Here is a 17,069-nt window from a genome sequence, read left to right as displayed (position 1 = left end):
GCACACAGGAATGCTTGAGAGTTGTAAGTCACTAGGCCCTGGTTCACAGCGGACTGTTGCGTCACCCAATTTAATTTATTTATTTAAAGTTATAATTTTAGTAAATTTACCGAAGAAAATTTGGTGGTTATTTATATTTAACTTTTGGCGTTACTGAAGACTAAAACATTGACATTGAATTCTATAGTTTGCAGTTCATCATATCACCGGAAAAAAGGGATTGTAATATCTCTTTAGAGTAAGGACAGTCTGTCGTTCTTTTGCGTATCCATAATACTATATGTATGCCGAGGTAATGTACCTCAGTTAATGATTGTTGCGTCTCAGTGGCAGGATCATGGGCCTCGTTAAGCAAAATAGGTTGCGAGTTATAGCCCGCGTTTTAGTTTTTCTTTTTGTAAACGGGTACCCACAATTCAAATTAATCTTCCACTATCAAAATTCTTTGACCAACTTTTGATCTCCAAGTCAATGGCTAAGATGCACAATGGCGGATCCAGGGGGGGCATTGTAGGTGTCTCAAAATCACCCCTGGGAGATAATTTGTTTGGTTTTTTTTAAGGAATTCCTCTAATTCAAAACTAATCGCATTGCGCTGATGGACTGACCCCCATTATATTTTGAATTATTAATTTTTTTTTATGAAAACAAAATTTGTATTTTACTTCCTTAAACTTTGTTGCTAAAAGTACTACTACTTTTGACCAATGGACGATCCACGGGGGTCATGTGAGCCATAAAGCTTATGCAGACAAGTAAATAAGTAAATTTCATTTAAAGATTTGTTAGTAATTTAACGACATTCACCAAAAAGCAGTTTGCTGTCAAAAACAAATCAAATTTTTATTTTCACTCAATTTGGAATTAAAAAAAAAACTTGAAATTTGTTTCCAATAAAAAGAGCAAATATTCAGGTTTTTAAGAAGAAACCCTTAAAAGAAAAATCGTTAATTTAAAAATATGTGATTTTTTTAAAACTGTCCTAAAAATTGTATTCTTAATTTGGCTTGTTAACTCCTTTAAGATTAGCGATAGATAGTAATGATAGACCCCCGAAAATTTAATCAGAAAAAAACGTCAAAAATGCCCGACAGTTCTTCATATCAGATCGTCTGATTTTTTGTAGCGTTTTTCGCATTAATAGAAATGGAATCAAGAAAAGTTTATTTTATTTTTCGAAAAAAGCTAAGTTTTAAATCAATTTCTGCGTGATATGCACCAAAAACCCTCTAAACTATTGTGTTTTAGCTCTTAAATATGGCATATTTAGAAAACTGTTGGAATCTTGGAATGCTTTCATGCGTAGGAAGTCATCCAAATTAAATAGTTAGACCATACCTTGCTGGACAACAGTGTTCTAAAATAATTTGATAACTAAAGTTACCACCTTAGCAATTGAAATTTGTAAATGTATGGTTAAAATAAACATTTTGTTATTTAAGTTTTGTTAGTCTCCGTTACAAAACATTAAAGAACATTTTTAAGCGGTGAGTAAAAACTCATCTAAGTTTGTGAACCAGACCCCCCCCCCCTTCACCTGATTAAAAGTATGGATCCGCTCTTGGTGATGCACGGCATGTGTTATTCTAGATTTTGTGCTCCTTTCTCAATCAGTATAAACGAATCGTGTGTTGCTTGTCGAGTTAATCCAAATATTTTGGAAATTCTTCCACAGATTTGTGTTCCCATTTCCATAGAAGAAGAATCAGGTTTCCAAAAGCTTCTAATCTAAGCTCCAAATTCGTCCTGTTTATCCCAATATACTCGTAGTTGTTTGAAAAATCTTAATTTGCTCTTACAAACATAATCTCTGTTTTTTGTCCCTTCAATTTTTTCAGGTTGCTGGAATCCTATTAAAGATTTTCAAGAGGAACAAACAAACAAATGACAGATAAACAAATGTTGCAAATAACTTAATGCACGCTTAATAAATAACAAACAAATAAATTAGGCGCATGGTAGAAGATAGACCAAACACAAACAAAACGTGCCAATTTGTTTTTAACAAAGTACTAAAAATAATTATAGAAATTTTTGTTGCCAAAGTTCTCGAAAGTCTTTTGTTTGACTCATAAAATTGTACAGTCTTATTTAATAGAATTCGCTAAACAGATGAATAGTTATACAGTGAATAAGGATTTTTGTAGGCTCTATGTAACGTTGCAAAAATTCCTATTTATAAAAAAATCTGCTATAAATTTTAGTTATACAATGCTTATATCAAAAAAAGTGCCAAAAGTACTATAAAATCTGCTAGTTGTCATAGCAACTAAAATATAACAAAATAATTCCAATTATTTGTATGATATTCTCTTTCGAAAATCTATATTTTTTTTAGATTCTTCGTTTCTTCGGCTCACGAGCTAAACTCGAGAGGCATTATTGTTTTTATTTTAATTTCAAAAAGAGAGGAGAGAAATCAAAATGACATTTACGAAATAATAATAACAATAATTTCCTTATGTAGGCTCTATTCAACCTCAAAACACGTTTAGCTTATTATGGGACTATGCAACCTTGTATAAGTTTTATAAATAGCATTTTTGCGTTTAGAGGCATTATAGAGATAACATAACTTTATGTAGGCTCTATACAGCGTTTTTAAATAAGACTGGTACTGTTTAAAATTAAAAAAAAATCCGAATTAACATTTCTTACGAACATTTTGGTATAATAAAGTTCTGACAAAGATTTTTAAATATCGTAAAATTGAAAATAGTTTTCATTTTACAATGGTTGGTTTTCATTTAACCAACAATACGATCAACACATCCGAAGCAAAGTAATTGTAGGGAATGTTAGTTAAAAAAAACTCTGGCAACCCTACCAGCTACTACACTCAAATATACTCTATTCAAAAATAACCCTTTCAGAGTAATTCATTACATAAGAGAGGTGAAGATGTATTATTTCATCGCTTTTTTTTTGTTTAATTAAATACATATTTACTTTAAATTCGGTTTAAGGCAGGAATATTCCAAGAAATAAAAATTAAAAAAAAAAACAGTTATCTTTAGTATTGTTTGTTTAATTTAATAAGCTAGGGATGTATAAATATCTTTGAAGTTTTGGGTAATGTGCCCTACTTTAATTGTCATTCAAAACAATATTTCTTTGTTCTTAAATAAATAATAATAATATACAAAAATAGATGGATACATACATAAATACACGTCTCTTTTAATATAAAATATTGGTAGGCATACAAATCAAAACAGTTTTGAAAAATTAGTACAACTTAACGGTTTTCATCAGAATGAAGTTTTTACTTGTTGGTATTTTATTTGGCTGTAAGTTAAATTTTAACTGTTAAAAAACATAAGAAGATATAACCAAATGTTTTGTATTCAAATACAGTTTTAGCATTAACTGCTGCTGAACCTTTCTTCGTACCAGGACAAAATCGAAGATGTCCTGACTTTTGTACAGAATTATATAATCCAGTTTGTGCCTGGAATGTGAGATGCACAGCATTGTTTGGTAATCCATGCAAACTTGATGACTGGAATTGTAGAACAGCTAGAAGAGGTAAGAATCGCTTAATATAACTTTTTGTTTATAAATTATAGTAACTGTGAATATTTTTTGTTACTTTTTAATTCAACAGAAGAAATATTTATTGCTGCCGATAATTCAAAGTGCGCACATTTGAATCGCTACAATAATATTCAATGTCGTCCCGTTTAATAGAGAGAATATTATGAAGCAACTTTGAGTAATTAAATTTAAAACTGAAATTTTCTGTTGTAAAAAATATGTACATATAATATTGTTAGTGATTTTTTTAAGTGAATAAAACGTTTTTGTTTAAAGTATTTATTTTCTTAAAATGTATTCATTCACATGGAGAATGCAATCATTTTTTGAGTGCACGTACCAATTGATCAAACAGGTCTTCAAATTTTCAAAAAAGGAAAACAGTGGAGAAAGTGCAAACTTCAATATCTGGTTCGTTTTTAAACCCATTTGGCGAGCAACAACTTGAAATAATAAATAGGAATACATTTTATATTTCACATTGAAGACTCGGCCTTGAAGAATATGACGAGCTATGAGGAATACAAAGTTCAAATTCAATGATGATTCCTTTATAATATAGCATCATTGGAAATGAGGTCTTTCAACCAAAGAAAAAGAAAGAAGAAGACCCTTAGGTCTGCTGTGCGGATGAATTTTTGGTTTTTTAATGATGCATAGCAATCGTGAATGATTTTAAACTTCTCATAGAAATTTATTGTAATCATTCCAATTTGTCGAATTCAGAATTGAAAATTGACAGTTCTCGACGTTTCAAGGTCATTAGAATCTAAATCAAATATTTTAAGAGAGATGTCTGAGTGTACATACGTACGTTCATACGTCCGTACGCTCGGCTTATAATTTTTTGTCCTCATATCATATCTCCATCGAAAGATTTAGAAAGGACTTTCAAACAAAATAAGTGTGTGTTTTTTGTTTACTTGGTAAAAATCGTTTTTCGACTCGAATATCTTGGCAACTTACTATCAAATATATTGCCTTTAAATTAGTTGTACCTATCTTATAGAAAATATAGTCTTTAAAATTTATTAAAAATTCAACGGTCAGTTTATTTAAAAAAAAACTAGAAATCTACAAAAAATTGACGTTCGATTGGTATATCTCGAGAATAGATGATGGTATTGATTCAAAGTAATTTATTCATGTAAACATTTTTTTACTAACAAAAATCCTATCGTTATTTTTTTTAAAAGAAATGCTACCTAAAAAATAGTTTTTACTAAAAATATCGGGAGCAAGAACAGATTTCGAAATAAAACTTAAAAGTTTAACAGACATATTTTTTTAAAAAACACGAAAACCTACAAAACTAACAAAAAATCAATAAGAAATGGTTTTCGACTTAAGTATTATGAAAACGAGAAAGATCTTGACTTCAAATTTTTGTATCTCTCACAGTATATTATTATTTTTTTAGAATTTTAGGGGCCAGTTATAGCTATCATTGAAATCGATCCGGAAAAATGTTTGAATCGATATTTGAAGGTATGTCCATTTGATTAGAAATGAAAATTACATACTGATCGATCGGAAATAACACAAAGTTTTTTTTTAAGTGTAATTACGAATTTGTTTTTTTACTAAAATTGTATTTTTCAATTTTCCGGACGAAAATTCGTTTTCCTAAACAACTGATACTTTTATTTTCAAAAGTCAAACGAATCGTTCCAGTGATTTGTGTTCTAATTTCACACAATTCCAATGACAAATTTTTGTCAGTAAACATTTTTCAGTGGATTTCAACCAGGAAATTATTTTCAATGACAGATAGCAATAAACAACCTGCCAAAAAAATTCCAATGTTTTTTTTTTCAATAATGAAAACCAATGATAGCTATAACTGGCGCCTTATAATAATTGACAGACGAGCTCGAACCGATACATACGAGTGGCATTTAAATGGGCCTAATCTATGCAACTATACAAGATAAGTCATACAAAAAATAAAGAGCAATGTTCTTGGAGCTAAAATTTTTGAAGGTGAAGTTCTTCTCCTGCCACAAATACTAATGAACCCTTCAGACTTATCCATTCCATTTATACGAATGCAATTTCAAATTTGCGTGGCTTTTGCCATTACTTTTAATAAGGTCAACTTGTGGGTTGGACTTAGAAAACCCGGTCTTTTCGCATGCCCAGTTATGTGTGGCGTGTTCTCGCGTTTGAAAACCCTAAAGTTTATTAATTTATACTCCTCAGTAATTGACTTAAAATATTGGTCATCAACTCGCATTAAGATAAAATTAAAGAGAGATTATTGGTTATAACAAATTTGTTTTAAAAATTGAAGTTTTTTTTAAACAAAGAACAATGAAACTATTTATTATTCCATAGGAAGTTATTGTAATGGGGCCGATTTGTCAAATTGAAAATTTTGACATTTTTCGACGTTTCAAGGTCCCTAGAGTCGAAATAAAAGATTTTTAGAAAGATGTCTGTGCGTGCGTGTGTACGTACGTCCGTACGTTCGCGACGTTTTTTTCGTCCTCTATAGCTCAAGAACCAGATGAGATATCGACTTCAAATAAATTTTGTTACACAGATAATAAGGCAGAAAGATGCAGAAAGGGCTCTCAAGAAAATTGCGTGGGTGTTTTTTTTTTTACCATAGCAGTTTGAAAAAAAGGTGAAAATTTTGGTTAACCCTAAATATCTTACGAACCAAAAACGCTAGAGACTTGAATTAAATTTTATATAATATATTGTAACGTGATACCAAACAGGAATATTTTTTTGAAAAAATCAATATAACGGTTTTTTTATAAATCAATAAAACTGAAAAAAAAAATTGTCACCTCCAAAATTTTACGACTGAAATATGATTTCATCTCTAAAACAATTTTGTACAGCGAAGAATAATGTTTTTGACATCTGATAAAATTTTGAGAAAAATCTAATTGACAGTTTTTTGTATAAAAAATAAAAATCTAAAAAAAACATTACTCAAAGATCGTAAAAATTGAATATCGTTTCAAATGTCTTTTCAAAAACTTGAAATTTAGACTTCAAACTTATTTCATCTTATAAGAAATATTGTTTTCAACATTCTGAAAAATGTTGAGAAAAATCGAATTGACAGTTGTTTTACAAAAAATAAAAACCTAAAAAAAAATGTATACAAGTTGGTAAAAATTGATTTTCGACTCAAATATCTTTTCAAAACTTTGAGATATTGGCTTTAATTTACTTTTATCTTTCAAAAATTCTTGTTGTTAACATTCAGTTAAAGTTTGAAAAAAAAATCAAATTGACAGTTTTTGTACAAAAAATTAAAAACCGAAAAAAAATTAACAAAAGTTGGTAAAAAATGATTTTCGACTCAAATATCTCTTCAAAAATTTTAAATATTGGCTTCAAACTAATTTTATTGATAGATTATCGATATTTTCACTGAAATGACTTGTGCGGCATTGGACAAACTATTTTTGCATTTTTATAGTTAAAAATAAATACTCTTTTTGTATTTTCTCTAAAACTACATTTTGTATACAAAACACGGTGTATTGAGTAATAAGTAATAACCGAGGTTAAATACCTTACTTTTCAATTATATTTTGGACTTGTTGTTGAAGATTGTAAATTAGGATGCGTTCCCGAAATGATTATTTTCTATGCGTTGCGTGTATATTGATTTTATTTAAAATTCACCTTATTAATAAATTATATTGTTTGATGGACGCACAAAACAGGTTAGTTTTAGTATTTTATTCATTTTCTTTTTCAATTAAGTCAAGATTTAAGGCATTAAATTGCTAGCAAAGCCAATTTTGCACCTTGGTGATCTTGAACCATATGGATTTTTTTTGCTTAAAACTTGCCTTACATTAAAGTCCCTTAGTTCGCCTGCATTTGTACATTGACACGTTTAAAATATGGCCGAAAATTGAAGTTTCAAAGAAATGGTTTATTTTATTACGAATGTTTTTAATTTTTGTTAAGGACAAATAAATCGTTGAACTCAATTTTAAGTTTCAAATGAACAGACTGACAAATTGCTTATCTTGCAAACAAAGTAAGATGTTTTTAACAAGTACTATATAAACTAAAGGTTACCCAAAAACAGTTTTTGAAATATATTTTTTTTGTAATTTTCCACCAATAAAAGTCTGGCAACCCTCAAAATTACCCTTGAAAATATAAAAAATCAGCAGTTAAAAGACGATGATAATATGTACAGGTCTTATGTTTCTCTGAATTGTTTACTTTACATTCGGTTCAAGGTTAAAAAAAACATTCAATAGTATCTTTCTTTAGTCTTATTTGTCTTTTTTATTGTTGAAGTTGATGTACAACAATAAGTACATATGTACATATGTTTTTACAAGTTATTATTTACTTTTATCGTCGTTCTAAAGAATATTTCTACACGTGGTATGATATAATGATTAAAATCATAACGCTCAAATTTATTAAAAGTTTGGTACCTACCCCAAGCTTACAAACCTATACATTTAAAAAAATTGAGTCCCCTTTAGCACTTACCAGTGAGAAGTTCTTTTCCTAATAACAAATAGAGCGTAAGTAACTTTTTTTTCAAAAATGCCAATTGCGCCGATTTAAATGTATCAGATTATTAAAATTAGAGAAACGGCCATATTAATTTAAAAAAAAAATACCATCGGTACACGGGGAAAAAACAGGCACTTTAAAAGAAAATGATGAAAATAATGCTTAAAACTCAAATGTTTTACAAACAAATAAAATAATTCTATTTAATATTTAACATTTAAAATTAACTGAACTTTACTTATGTTGGAATATTAACTTTAAGTGTTTTTAAATATTTTTGTTGCTACTCATTCAAAAAAAAAAATTATAAAATCAAAGAGAATAATCTGCTGCATATTCATAATAAAATGATGAACTACACTGCTGCTCATCTGAATAGGTTAACAAATATTTTCACCACACTGATGGCCTCCCTTCATATGTATTTTATATATGTAATGTCAGAGTAATGTGCTTGTTTTGGGAGAAAGAAAATTGTCTTAGAGCTTACGAGGAACGAACAAAAAAAGAAAAAGGCAAAAGCATTTCGGGAATCAGGCCTAAGCCAACGACTTATAGCGAAGAAAATTAAAATAAGTCAAAATTTGGTAGGCAGTTAGTTGCGAATTATTTAAAATTATGGAGAAAACATGAAAGGAGGAACTTTTACAGCCACATCAATGGCTGAAAGACGTGCTATTATGAGAGCAGCTTCTAATTATCTTGTCAAAAATAAAAATAAAAACCGTTGTCAAATGCAGTTTAGCTACGGTAAAACGCCTTATTAAAAGAGCTTCTCATTTGAAAAGAAAAAAAAATCAGAAAAAACCACCACTTAACGAAGGAAAGAAGTTCGTCTCCAATTCTGTCGTGGAAGTGGCAAAAAGTGTTTCAATTTAGAGGGCCCTGACGGCTATAATTATTACTTTCATGACCTTCGAAAAGAGGAGCATTACTTAAGTCGGCTGCATAGCTGTGAAGACAGTGTTATTGTGTGGGAAAGTATTTACTTCTACGGAACCTTGCAGCTCCAATTTGTTAAATCGAGAATGAATGCAAATTCTTATAAAGGTGTGCTAGAAAAGGCCTTCCCACCGATTTCTGACCTCTTTGGACCAATATCGTGGACATTCCAACATGATAGTGCCCCTATGGCCCTATCGATACAGTGAGGACAGTAAGGCAGTGGATTGAGAGTCAAAATGTGGAGATAATGGTGTGGCCCCCATACTCCCCTAACGTTAACATAATAAAGAATGTGTGGGGACTTCTCTTACGTAAAGTATACGAGTCAGGGAGGCAATTGGAAGACAAAAAGTCAATAATCGCATCCATCAGAAATTTCGCTTCAATACCTGGAAAAATTGTATAGTTCCATTCCAAATCGAATTTACGAGACTATATTAAAAAGATGTGGCAACACTCATTATTGACTTCTGTTAAATAATCATACAATCCAAAAGGGTAAAATAAATCTTTGAATTCAAATAACTTTTATCGTTTTATTCCAATTCATCCGTTGAACTTATTCTGATGAGCCAAAAAAATGCTTGATCTTATGAATACATTAAGTCTAGCTACTCTGGGAGAATAAAGGTGACGGTAAGACAATTGTTGTTCTCCCTAAACAAGCGCATAATGATGCTCTTTCATTACATAAATACAAAAATATGTGTCTTTGCAATACATATGAAGGGAGGCACTCAGTGTGGTGAAAATATTTGTGAACCTATTCAGATGTATTTACATATTATGAACATAAATACCTATTTAATATGTTCTTTAAACTTGGTTTTTTGTTGTTAGAAGCAGAAACTTATAGTAAAGTTTAAATTGTTTTGATATCTATTCAGAATTATGTATATACTTATCTAGTTTGCACAATTAGCTTTAATTGTAAGAAATTATCTGAAAATTCATGTAACCTTATAATGATATTTATGAAACAGCTAGATAAGGCTCTTTTTTAACAAAAGAAGTGTCCCCAAATTGCTATCATTTAGAAGGATCCAGTGATATGAAATTAATTCCGAAATTAACTTATAAAGTATTTATTCTATTTTTATTAATAATAGTATTATTTTTTTTCTCGAAATGTCTCGAAATTTTATTTGTTAAATGAGTTATTTAAAGCAGCTTAACAAACGGAATTTTAAGATGTAGTAATTCTCAATGTCCCAAATAATTATATTACACCCATTTGAATTTTCTGTCTGATAATATTTCTACAAATATATCATTTTAACTGGACGGGGTTTTGTTTTATATTCTATTTGGATTTTAGCAATAATAACCTTAGCACTTTGGATAACATTCCACGCCACACATACAATCATGTGATAATTTAATTTATAACGATTGTCAAATTAAGTCCCAAGCATCTAGCCCTCACGTTGTTCGCTTTATATTAAAACTAATCTCTTGTCGATATGATTTTCAACAAATGTATTTTTCATGTATAACCCAAACAAAACAAGCAACTTAGAGAAGGGTGGAATAATCTTAAGCACAGCTTATGCACTCTGCTCGTTTTTCAGATTTAGTACAACTTCTATAATATTATTATTTGTTTTATTTAAAATAAAAATCCTTTTTTCATATAAGACTTGTAAGCGATATAAACTACGAATTGTCGCTGTTTTCCTTATAAACGGTAAACACTTTAAATTCAATGTTTGAATGTGTCAACAAACTATTAATTAACAATAACAAAATAAATAGGAAGAGTTAAAATTATCCGCTCATAACCAGATTTTTTGAAGTGCAAATCCAAGATAATATTTCTATGGAGTGCTATCCTTGATTTGAAGATTGATAGATTTCTTGTAAGCAAAAATCTACTTTATCAATAGTGTAATTGTTACTAAGAAACATTTATGCTTATCAAATTATATTAATAGCTAACGATCTATAAATATCAATTAAATACTATTTGAGAATCATTTTAGTCTTTTTTTGCCTTATCTAAGCTTCTAATGTTGCAAAAGGTCTACAAGAAAAATAAGTATATTTAACTGAAAACATTTCCATGAAAGAATAAATAATACCACCATCAACGTAAACATTCAACATATAAACAACAAAATAATCAGCAGATAAACAACAACAAAAATTGTTATGATTTTTATTATTAAATTTAATATCTTAGGTGTTTAAATACAAACAAAATACAACAATTAAATACATAATGTGTACTTATTCCATTTAAACTTATCTTTTTTTTAATCATACATAGCTTCATGTCACAGCATTCATTTCATACTACTTACATTAGTCCTACTCAAAGTGTGATATAAAAAAGATGAGTGGTATCTTTCACAATTTGTTGTCTTGAAATTTAAAAAAAATAAAAAAAAAACTGTCTACAATATCTATCGTAATCAGATATAAAAATAATTAAATAAAACAACCACCTGTATTCATAAAACATTTTGTTTACCACAAATTCTCGTTAATAACGTTTGTGTTTTAGCGGCGTCTCTATTGATTCAATAAATTGCAACATTTCCAAAATACCATACTCGTAAAGTTAAACCTGGAAGCTAGACCTACAGTTGAGCCCACGAAATTTAATAATAAAATAATTTTATCATTATCACTGTAAACTCGAAATGCGTGGTTTTATATTCTGTGTTCTTTTAATTGCGGGTAATAATAATAAAAAACATAAATATAAAACATGCAAACAAAATATAAATTATTATATTACAACTAGCTGTGGTAGCCTATGATGATGAGCTTTGCGATGATAGTGATTGCAATGCACCATGTTTACCTGGAGGTCGCAAGGTCTGTGTATTTGACGAAAAAGAAGGTTGTTTTACACAATACGCTAGTTGTTGTGCGTGGAAGGAAACTAAATGTAAATTAAATTTGAGTAAGTACCCTGATTCCAAGAGAATCCTTTACTACCTTCACTTTATGGGTTAAGATAAAAATACAAACTTTCTTCTCTTCCACAGAGCGCACAGTCTTTAACGACGTATATTGCACATTGAAAAACTTTTCATGTTTGGTTTAGATTATTTTTTGTTTTAATTTCTAAATTAAGTATTAAAATCACAATAAATGCAAAAATCTGTTTTGATTTTTTACGAGTATTTTGTTTTTCGTTGAATTAATTCCAAAATCTCTAACGCCTTTTCTTTTTTTCAAGCTTTCGGATTTTGTGTTGCCTTCGAGCGGCATTTATTATATCTGTTGATTGTTTTTGTTCCTTGAATTGATAAATTGTTGTTATTTAAAAAGTTTAATTTAAATTAAGTTCAATGGCTTACTTCACCAATTTCGCCATCGGTTTCTTGAGATTCTTGGGAGGTGGGAAGGAAAATCGATGATGCAATGCAAATAAGTTGGAAAATTGCTGCTACAAAAAGACCATAGCGTAATACTGTATTGAAGATGTCATCTTCCCCAAATTTATCTAATGTTGAAGATGTAGTTTCCATGCTGCTAAAGGTGCCTTGGAAATGTTTTAACTTTAAATAAAATATTTCAAGTTTGTTTTAGGGTTCGATTTATTTGTTTACGATGGTACAAAAATTTTGTTTGACATTTGTAAGATAAGACGTCATCATTTGACAGGGATGCTAAAATAGCTTCGTTCGGTGGGAAGGCACATTCTAAAGAAATTGAATGAACTAAGTTCTGAAAATTGTTAATGTTATATTCGTCTATTCAAATTATTGATATATTTCAACAATTTGTTAACTGTACTTAATATTTTATTAACAAAACTTATTGAATATCGTAATTTTCTATCATTATTTTGTTCGTTCTAAATTAAAACTAATTTTAATAACGACTTTTCTTAGTTAATTACAACCATTACTTTAATCTTGTCGTATTTCTATAGAAAATACCAGTTTTTATTAATTAAATCCAGGTGGTTTTCCTACTGAGTTTTGGAATCGATATACGAAGGCATAGATTTAAGAGGGCAATTAAAATCGAAATAAAATAAAATGTAACGAAATCATATACGATGTTAATTTCAAGACTTCAACAATTGTTTTTAAAAAGATATATATGATATGATATTTTCGCATAACATTTTTGGCCTTTTTTTAAACCTTGAGTAAGGTCAAAAAACAATGAGACATTAAATTGAGTTACCACAAAAAAGTTTCATAAGAAAACCATCATTTAGATCCCTATTTTATAGTTACTATTTTTTGAGGTTGTTTTATGTTTGTAATGCAGCATTGCTTTTGGGGCGACTTTCCATTACCACAGCATGAATTTTCTTCTTATTTTTTTAACAGTTAAGTAAGGGTCTCAAAAGAACATGTTTTAAATATTAAGACGAGGAAACAAATTTAAGTCATAGAAACAAATATTTTCTTTTTCGGACTTAACCCTACTTTTAATGTATTTAATTTTTTGAGCCTAAAACAATTTTTTTGAATTGATAACACGGCGTACTAACAGCTAGGAATTTTTAGGGGATCCCTGCTTGGGATCATTATAGGATTTGGAGTGGGTGCGAGTTTGGGTATATGCAAAGCACTTTTTGCATTTGAGCACTAAAATCAAAGAAATCCCCAGAAAAAAGCAAGTATGGCAACACTGAACAAAAAACATGGAAGCAATGTCAAAATCAACCTTTTTTGCCTGTTTTGTATGTAAAAAAGTGAACTTTGAAAATTAATTTAAAATAGAAATAAATGTTTCCTAGTTCTAAAATTGCTATAGTTATTATTTATTTGCACATAACTATCAAATAAAAAAAACGCGAGTCAAAATTCGTGCTGCGGTAATGGAAAGTTGAGCCTTGCTTTTAAATGTTTGTTACCATTTTTCCAAATTCGGTAAGTCCTTCTCTTCTTTTTTTAGGTTCTTCTTCTTAAACTCTAACACATTTCCTTTGTTTTTTCCGAAACTGAATTTCGTTTAGTCTGTTTGTTGCATAAAATTCATCATCATATAAACTGGCCCTTATACTCCCCCACCACGAATCGAGTATCGAAAATTTTGCAGACATTTGATCATCTGTCAAACGTGAAAAATTCTTAAGAACCCTCAAATTTTCTACCGCATCATAATTTTAGATTAAAAGAACTTTTGCATTTTTCTTTTAAAAATAAAAAATGTCAACTTACAGAATCGGTTCAGTCAGTCGACACTTAATCCGAAGCACATTTACCCAGTCATTAAAGTTGCAAGAAACTCAACAAATACGTCGATTCGCCGCCTCTTCACCCAAGTCAAACCGATGGGGGACACTCAAATTGGGATTGATTGGAGCTGCCCTTGGGGCAGCATCTGGAACAGCATACTCTCTATATTCAAACTGGACCGATAGAAGTTCGCATATGGAGCATCAACAAATTAGAGCTAAAGTATTGGATGAACTACCAAAAATTAGGATTACAAAGAAATATGTAAATTCCAAGGACACGTCCGGTCTTGAGTTGATTCTTTTCCAATTCCAAACATGTCCGTTTTGTTGTAAAGTGCGGGCCTTCTTGGATTATATGGGCATTTCATATTCAGTGGTTGAAGTTGATGCAGTATTACGTCAGGACCTAAAATGGTCCGAGTACAAGAAAGTCCCAATGGTGTTGGTGCGGCGCAAAGATGGAAAATATGTGCAGCTAACCGATTCGAGTACAATCATATCAATTCTTGCTTCTTATATGATCAATCCCAAAGAACAAGATGCTGGGGAGCTAGCAGATTTTTACCCAGAGATCTCCTTCTTCGATAATGATGGCAAGAAGAAGAGCGATATCATGAACAAATATTTCTTGATGTACCAGGAGAAGCCACCCAAAGGTGTCACCTCAGAAGATCAAGAGTAAGTTCATGGCTAAATCTGTGTATAGGAGTAATGTGTAGACTGACTCATTGAATTGATTCTGTTTCAGAAAAGAACGCAAATGGAGAACATGGGCCGATTCCCATCTCGTTCACTTGATCTCCCCCAACTGCTATAGATCTCGGGCTGAGGCTTTCGAGACATTTGAATGGTTTTCTGATGCTGGTGAATGGAGTGTACACTTCCCCAAATGGGAAAGAGATCTTATGGTCTATGCTGGTGCCACTGCTATGTGGCTTATCGGAGGAATGTTAAAGAAACGTTACGGCCTCTCCGACGACGTTCGTTCGCACATCTATGACGCATTAAACAAATGGACAGATGAGTTGAAGAAGAAAAATACCAAATTCTTGGGAGGCAACCAACCCAATTTGGCAGATCTTTCGGTCTTTGGTGTACTAAGCAGTATGGAGGGATGTCAGGCATTCAAAGATTGCTTGAAAAATACAAATATTGGTATGATATTTACTTTTTGCATAAGTTTCTAATTTATTTCTCTATAATCTTTTTTTATTTTCAAGGCGAATGGTTCTATGGAGTTAAAGAACTAGTTACCAAAAACCGGGGACAACTTATACGAGAGAGAGTCGAGGGAAAACTACCAATCGAGCAGAGAATAAGTCTCAACGCATAGATTATTTTATTACAACGAATATTAAATCTTATTAAATACAGACAAAATATTAAAAATTATTTTTAAGTTGCAAATTCTTAATATAAATAAAGTTGTTTTCATCTTTTATTGCATAAACCTCATCAAATCTCCGAATACTTGGTTAGGCATATATCCCTTTTATGGTTGGCGAATCGAACGTTCGAAGTGAGATATTTTCATTAGCGAACGAACACATTCGACATACTATGGTTGGCGAACTTAACAATTCGATGATATCAAACAAAAAATAACAGGCATAAATCATGAAATTTCAAAAAAAAAACTGTTGTGTTTATTAATTGATAATTTTCATATTTAATAAAAATGTGTAATAAACCAAAATTGTAAGCAACATAGTTTTGTTTTTTGGAGAAAACGAAAATTACAGAAAAAAGTAAGAACGCTTCGACTGCGCAAGAATATTCGAGACAACTCTTATTTCTTGGATTCGGGAAGTCCCTAATCATCTGTAAGTAGAACAAATATTGGAAGTTCTTTTCAAATTAATTTCTTAAGTTTCGGATCATATTTTCGAATGAATAAGGAAGTGTTTTCATTCGTATTAAACAAGTTGGAAGGCCAATTTAAAAATGCCAGCACCTCCTTAATCCCTGCTATACTAAGCTATCTTGTGCCCTTAGATTTTTTGCTAGTGGGAGTTATCAAGCAGCGTGGAAAGAGATTTTGACTTAGGCCTGTCACAATCATTGGTTTCCTTAGTATTAAAAGAAGTTGTGGGTGAAATTGAAGGCAAATTGGATCAGTCCCAACGTGTCATCCAATGAAAAACAAAATGCACAAGCCTATTTTTTCCACGGCCAGGTTACCAGGAGTAATTGGATGTGTTGACGGAACCCATATAGGAATCGTTGCTCCAAATGAATTGCGTCATCAGTATCTGAACAGATAAGGATATTACAGTTTAAAAGAAATGATCGTAAGTTTTTTCCTTGGGAGTAGCTTTTGGTTTTTAATGCAAGTTTAAGTCGTGTGACCATAAAATGTGTATTCGTTATGTTGACGCCAAATATCCTGGTTCTACCCATGATTCCTTTGTATGGAACTGCAGTAATCCTAAGTTACTACTTGAAACGTGTTATCAAAAAGGAAAACGTTCAATGTTCCTTGGCAGTATGTATTTATATTTTTATTTCGTCGTTCAATAATTTTGTGTTGTTTATCGGCTTCACCAGAGTCTTTTTCATTGAGCACTTCAATATCTTGTAAGCCGATTAATAATTGCTCTAAAATTTGGCTAGATGAACCGGAGCAAATACCTTCTGGCCCTAAATTGCTTGCTCAAGTCCAAGCAGTTCAACGGCAGCTTGTTCCAAAGAGTTAAGGAAACTTGAGAGTATCTACCCCCACCAGTTTCCACCACTTCCGCTTTATTAATCGCAAGTTTTCTTTTGATTTTAAGCTTATAATCCAGCCAAAACTGTTGAATGAATAAAAGTTTTACTTGGAATTTTTTTTTAAAGTTAACATTACCTTGTGGCATTGCCCTGAGTAGGAGGACCAAGTGAGTTGAGGGTTATAGCCAATTGGTCCCAATATTACTTCTTT

General features: G+C 30.7%; 3 protein-coding genes across 3 annotated transcripts; 2 read left to right on the top strand and 1 right to left on the bottom strand.

Moving 5' to 3' along the window:
- Positions 1-3,131: 3,131 nt before the first annotated feature.
- LOC129947952 (uncharacterized) lies at positions 3,132-3,815 on the top strand. The gene is made up of 3 exons (XM_056058736.1): positions 3,132-3,290; positions 3,358-3,528; positions 3,608-3,815. Exons 1-3 carry the CDS (start codon positions 3,257-3,259, stop codon positions 3,685-3,687), a joined length of 285 nt encoding a protein of 94 aa, XP_055914711.1. The 5' UTR covers positions 3,132-3,256; the 3' UTR covers positions 3,688-3,815.
- An 8,216-nt stretch (positions 3,816-12,031) lies between these two features.
- Positions 12,032-12,600, bottom strand: LOC129946224 (protein anon-73B1). The gene is made up of 2 exons (XM_056056340.1): positions 12,306-12,600; positions 12,032-12,244 (listed from the first exon to the last, which is right to left on the bottom strand). The coding sequence occupies exons 1-2, from the start codon at positions 12,474-12,476 to the stop codon at positions 12,161-12,163; spliced, it is 255 nt and encodes an 84-aa protein (XP_055912315.1). The 5' UTR covers positions 12,477-12,600; the 3' UTR covers positions 12,032-12,160.
- A 1,118-nt stretch (positions 12,601-13,718) lies between these two features.
- On the top strand, positions 13,719-15,696 carry LOC129947530 (prostaglandin E synthase 2). The gene is made up of 4 exons (XM_056058119.1): positions 13,719-13,838; positions 13,925-14,827; positions 14,898-15,304; positions 15,370-15,696. Exons 2-4 carry the CDS (start codon positions 14,118-14,120, stop codon positions 15,480-15,482), a joined length of 1,230 nt encoding a protein of 409 aa, XP_055914094.1. The 5' UTR covers positions 13,719-13,838; positions 13,925-14,117; the 3' UTR covers positions 15,483-15,696.
- Positions 15,697-17,069: the final 1,373 nt, after the last annotated feature.

This window comes from Eupeodes corollae, chromosome 2, assembly GCF_945859685.1.
Source record: "Eupeodes corollae chromosome 2, idEupCoro1.1, whole genome shotgun sequence".
Classification (NCBI taxonomy): domain Eukaryota; kingdom Metazoa; phylum Arthropoda; class Insecta; order Diptera; family Syrphidae; genus Eupeodes; species Eupeodes corollae.
The sequence above is the reverse complement of the archived record's forward strand: the minus strand, read 5'-3'. Positions and strand labels throughout refer to the sequence as shown.

Coding starts and splice junctions, on each gene's coding strand:
- LOC129947530 (XM_056058119.1), top strand. CDS start 14,118: ATGTCAACTTACAGAATCGGTTCAGTCAGTCGACACTTAATCCGAAGC. Junction 14,828..14,897: donor GTCACCTCAGAAGATCAAGA/GTAAGTTCATGG, acceptor ATTCTGTTTCAG/AAAAGAACGCAAATGGAGAA. Junction 15,305..15,369: donor CTTGAAAAATACAAATATTG/GTATGATATTTA, acceptor TTTATTTTCAAG/GCGAATGGTTCTATGGAGTT.
- LOC129947952 (XM_056058736.1), top strand. CDS start 3,257: ATGAAGTTTTTACTTGTTGGTATTTTATTTGGCT. Junction 3,291..3,357: donor TGTTGGTATTTTATTTGGCT/GTAAGTTAAATT, acceptor ATTCAAATACAG/TTTTAGCATTAACTGCTGCT. Junction 3,529..3,607: donor TTGTAGAACAGCTAGAAGAG/GTAAGAATCGCT, acceptor TTAATTCAACAG/AAGAAATATTTATTGCTGCC.
- LOC129946224 (XM_056056340.1), bottom strand. CDS start 12,476: ATGGAAACTACATCTTCAACATTAGATAAATTTGGGGAAGATGACATC. Junction 12,245..12,305: donor CCGATGGCGAAATTGGTGAA/GTAAGCCATTGA, acceptor TATCAATTCAAG/GAACAAAAACAATCAACAGA.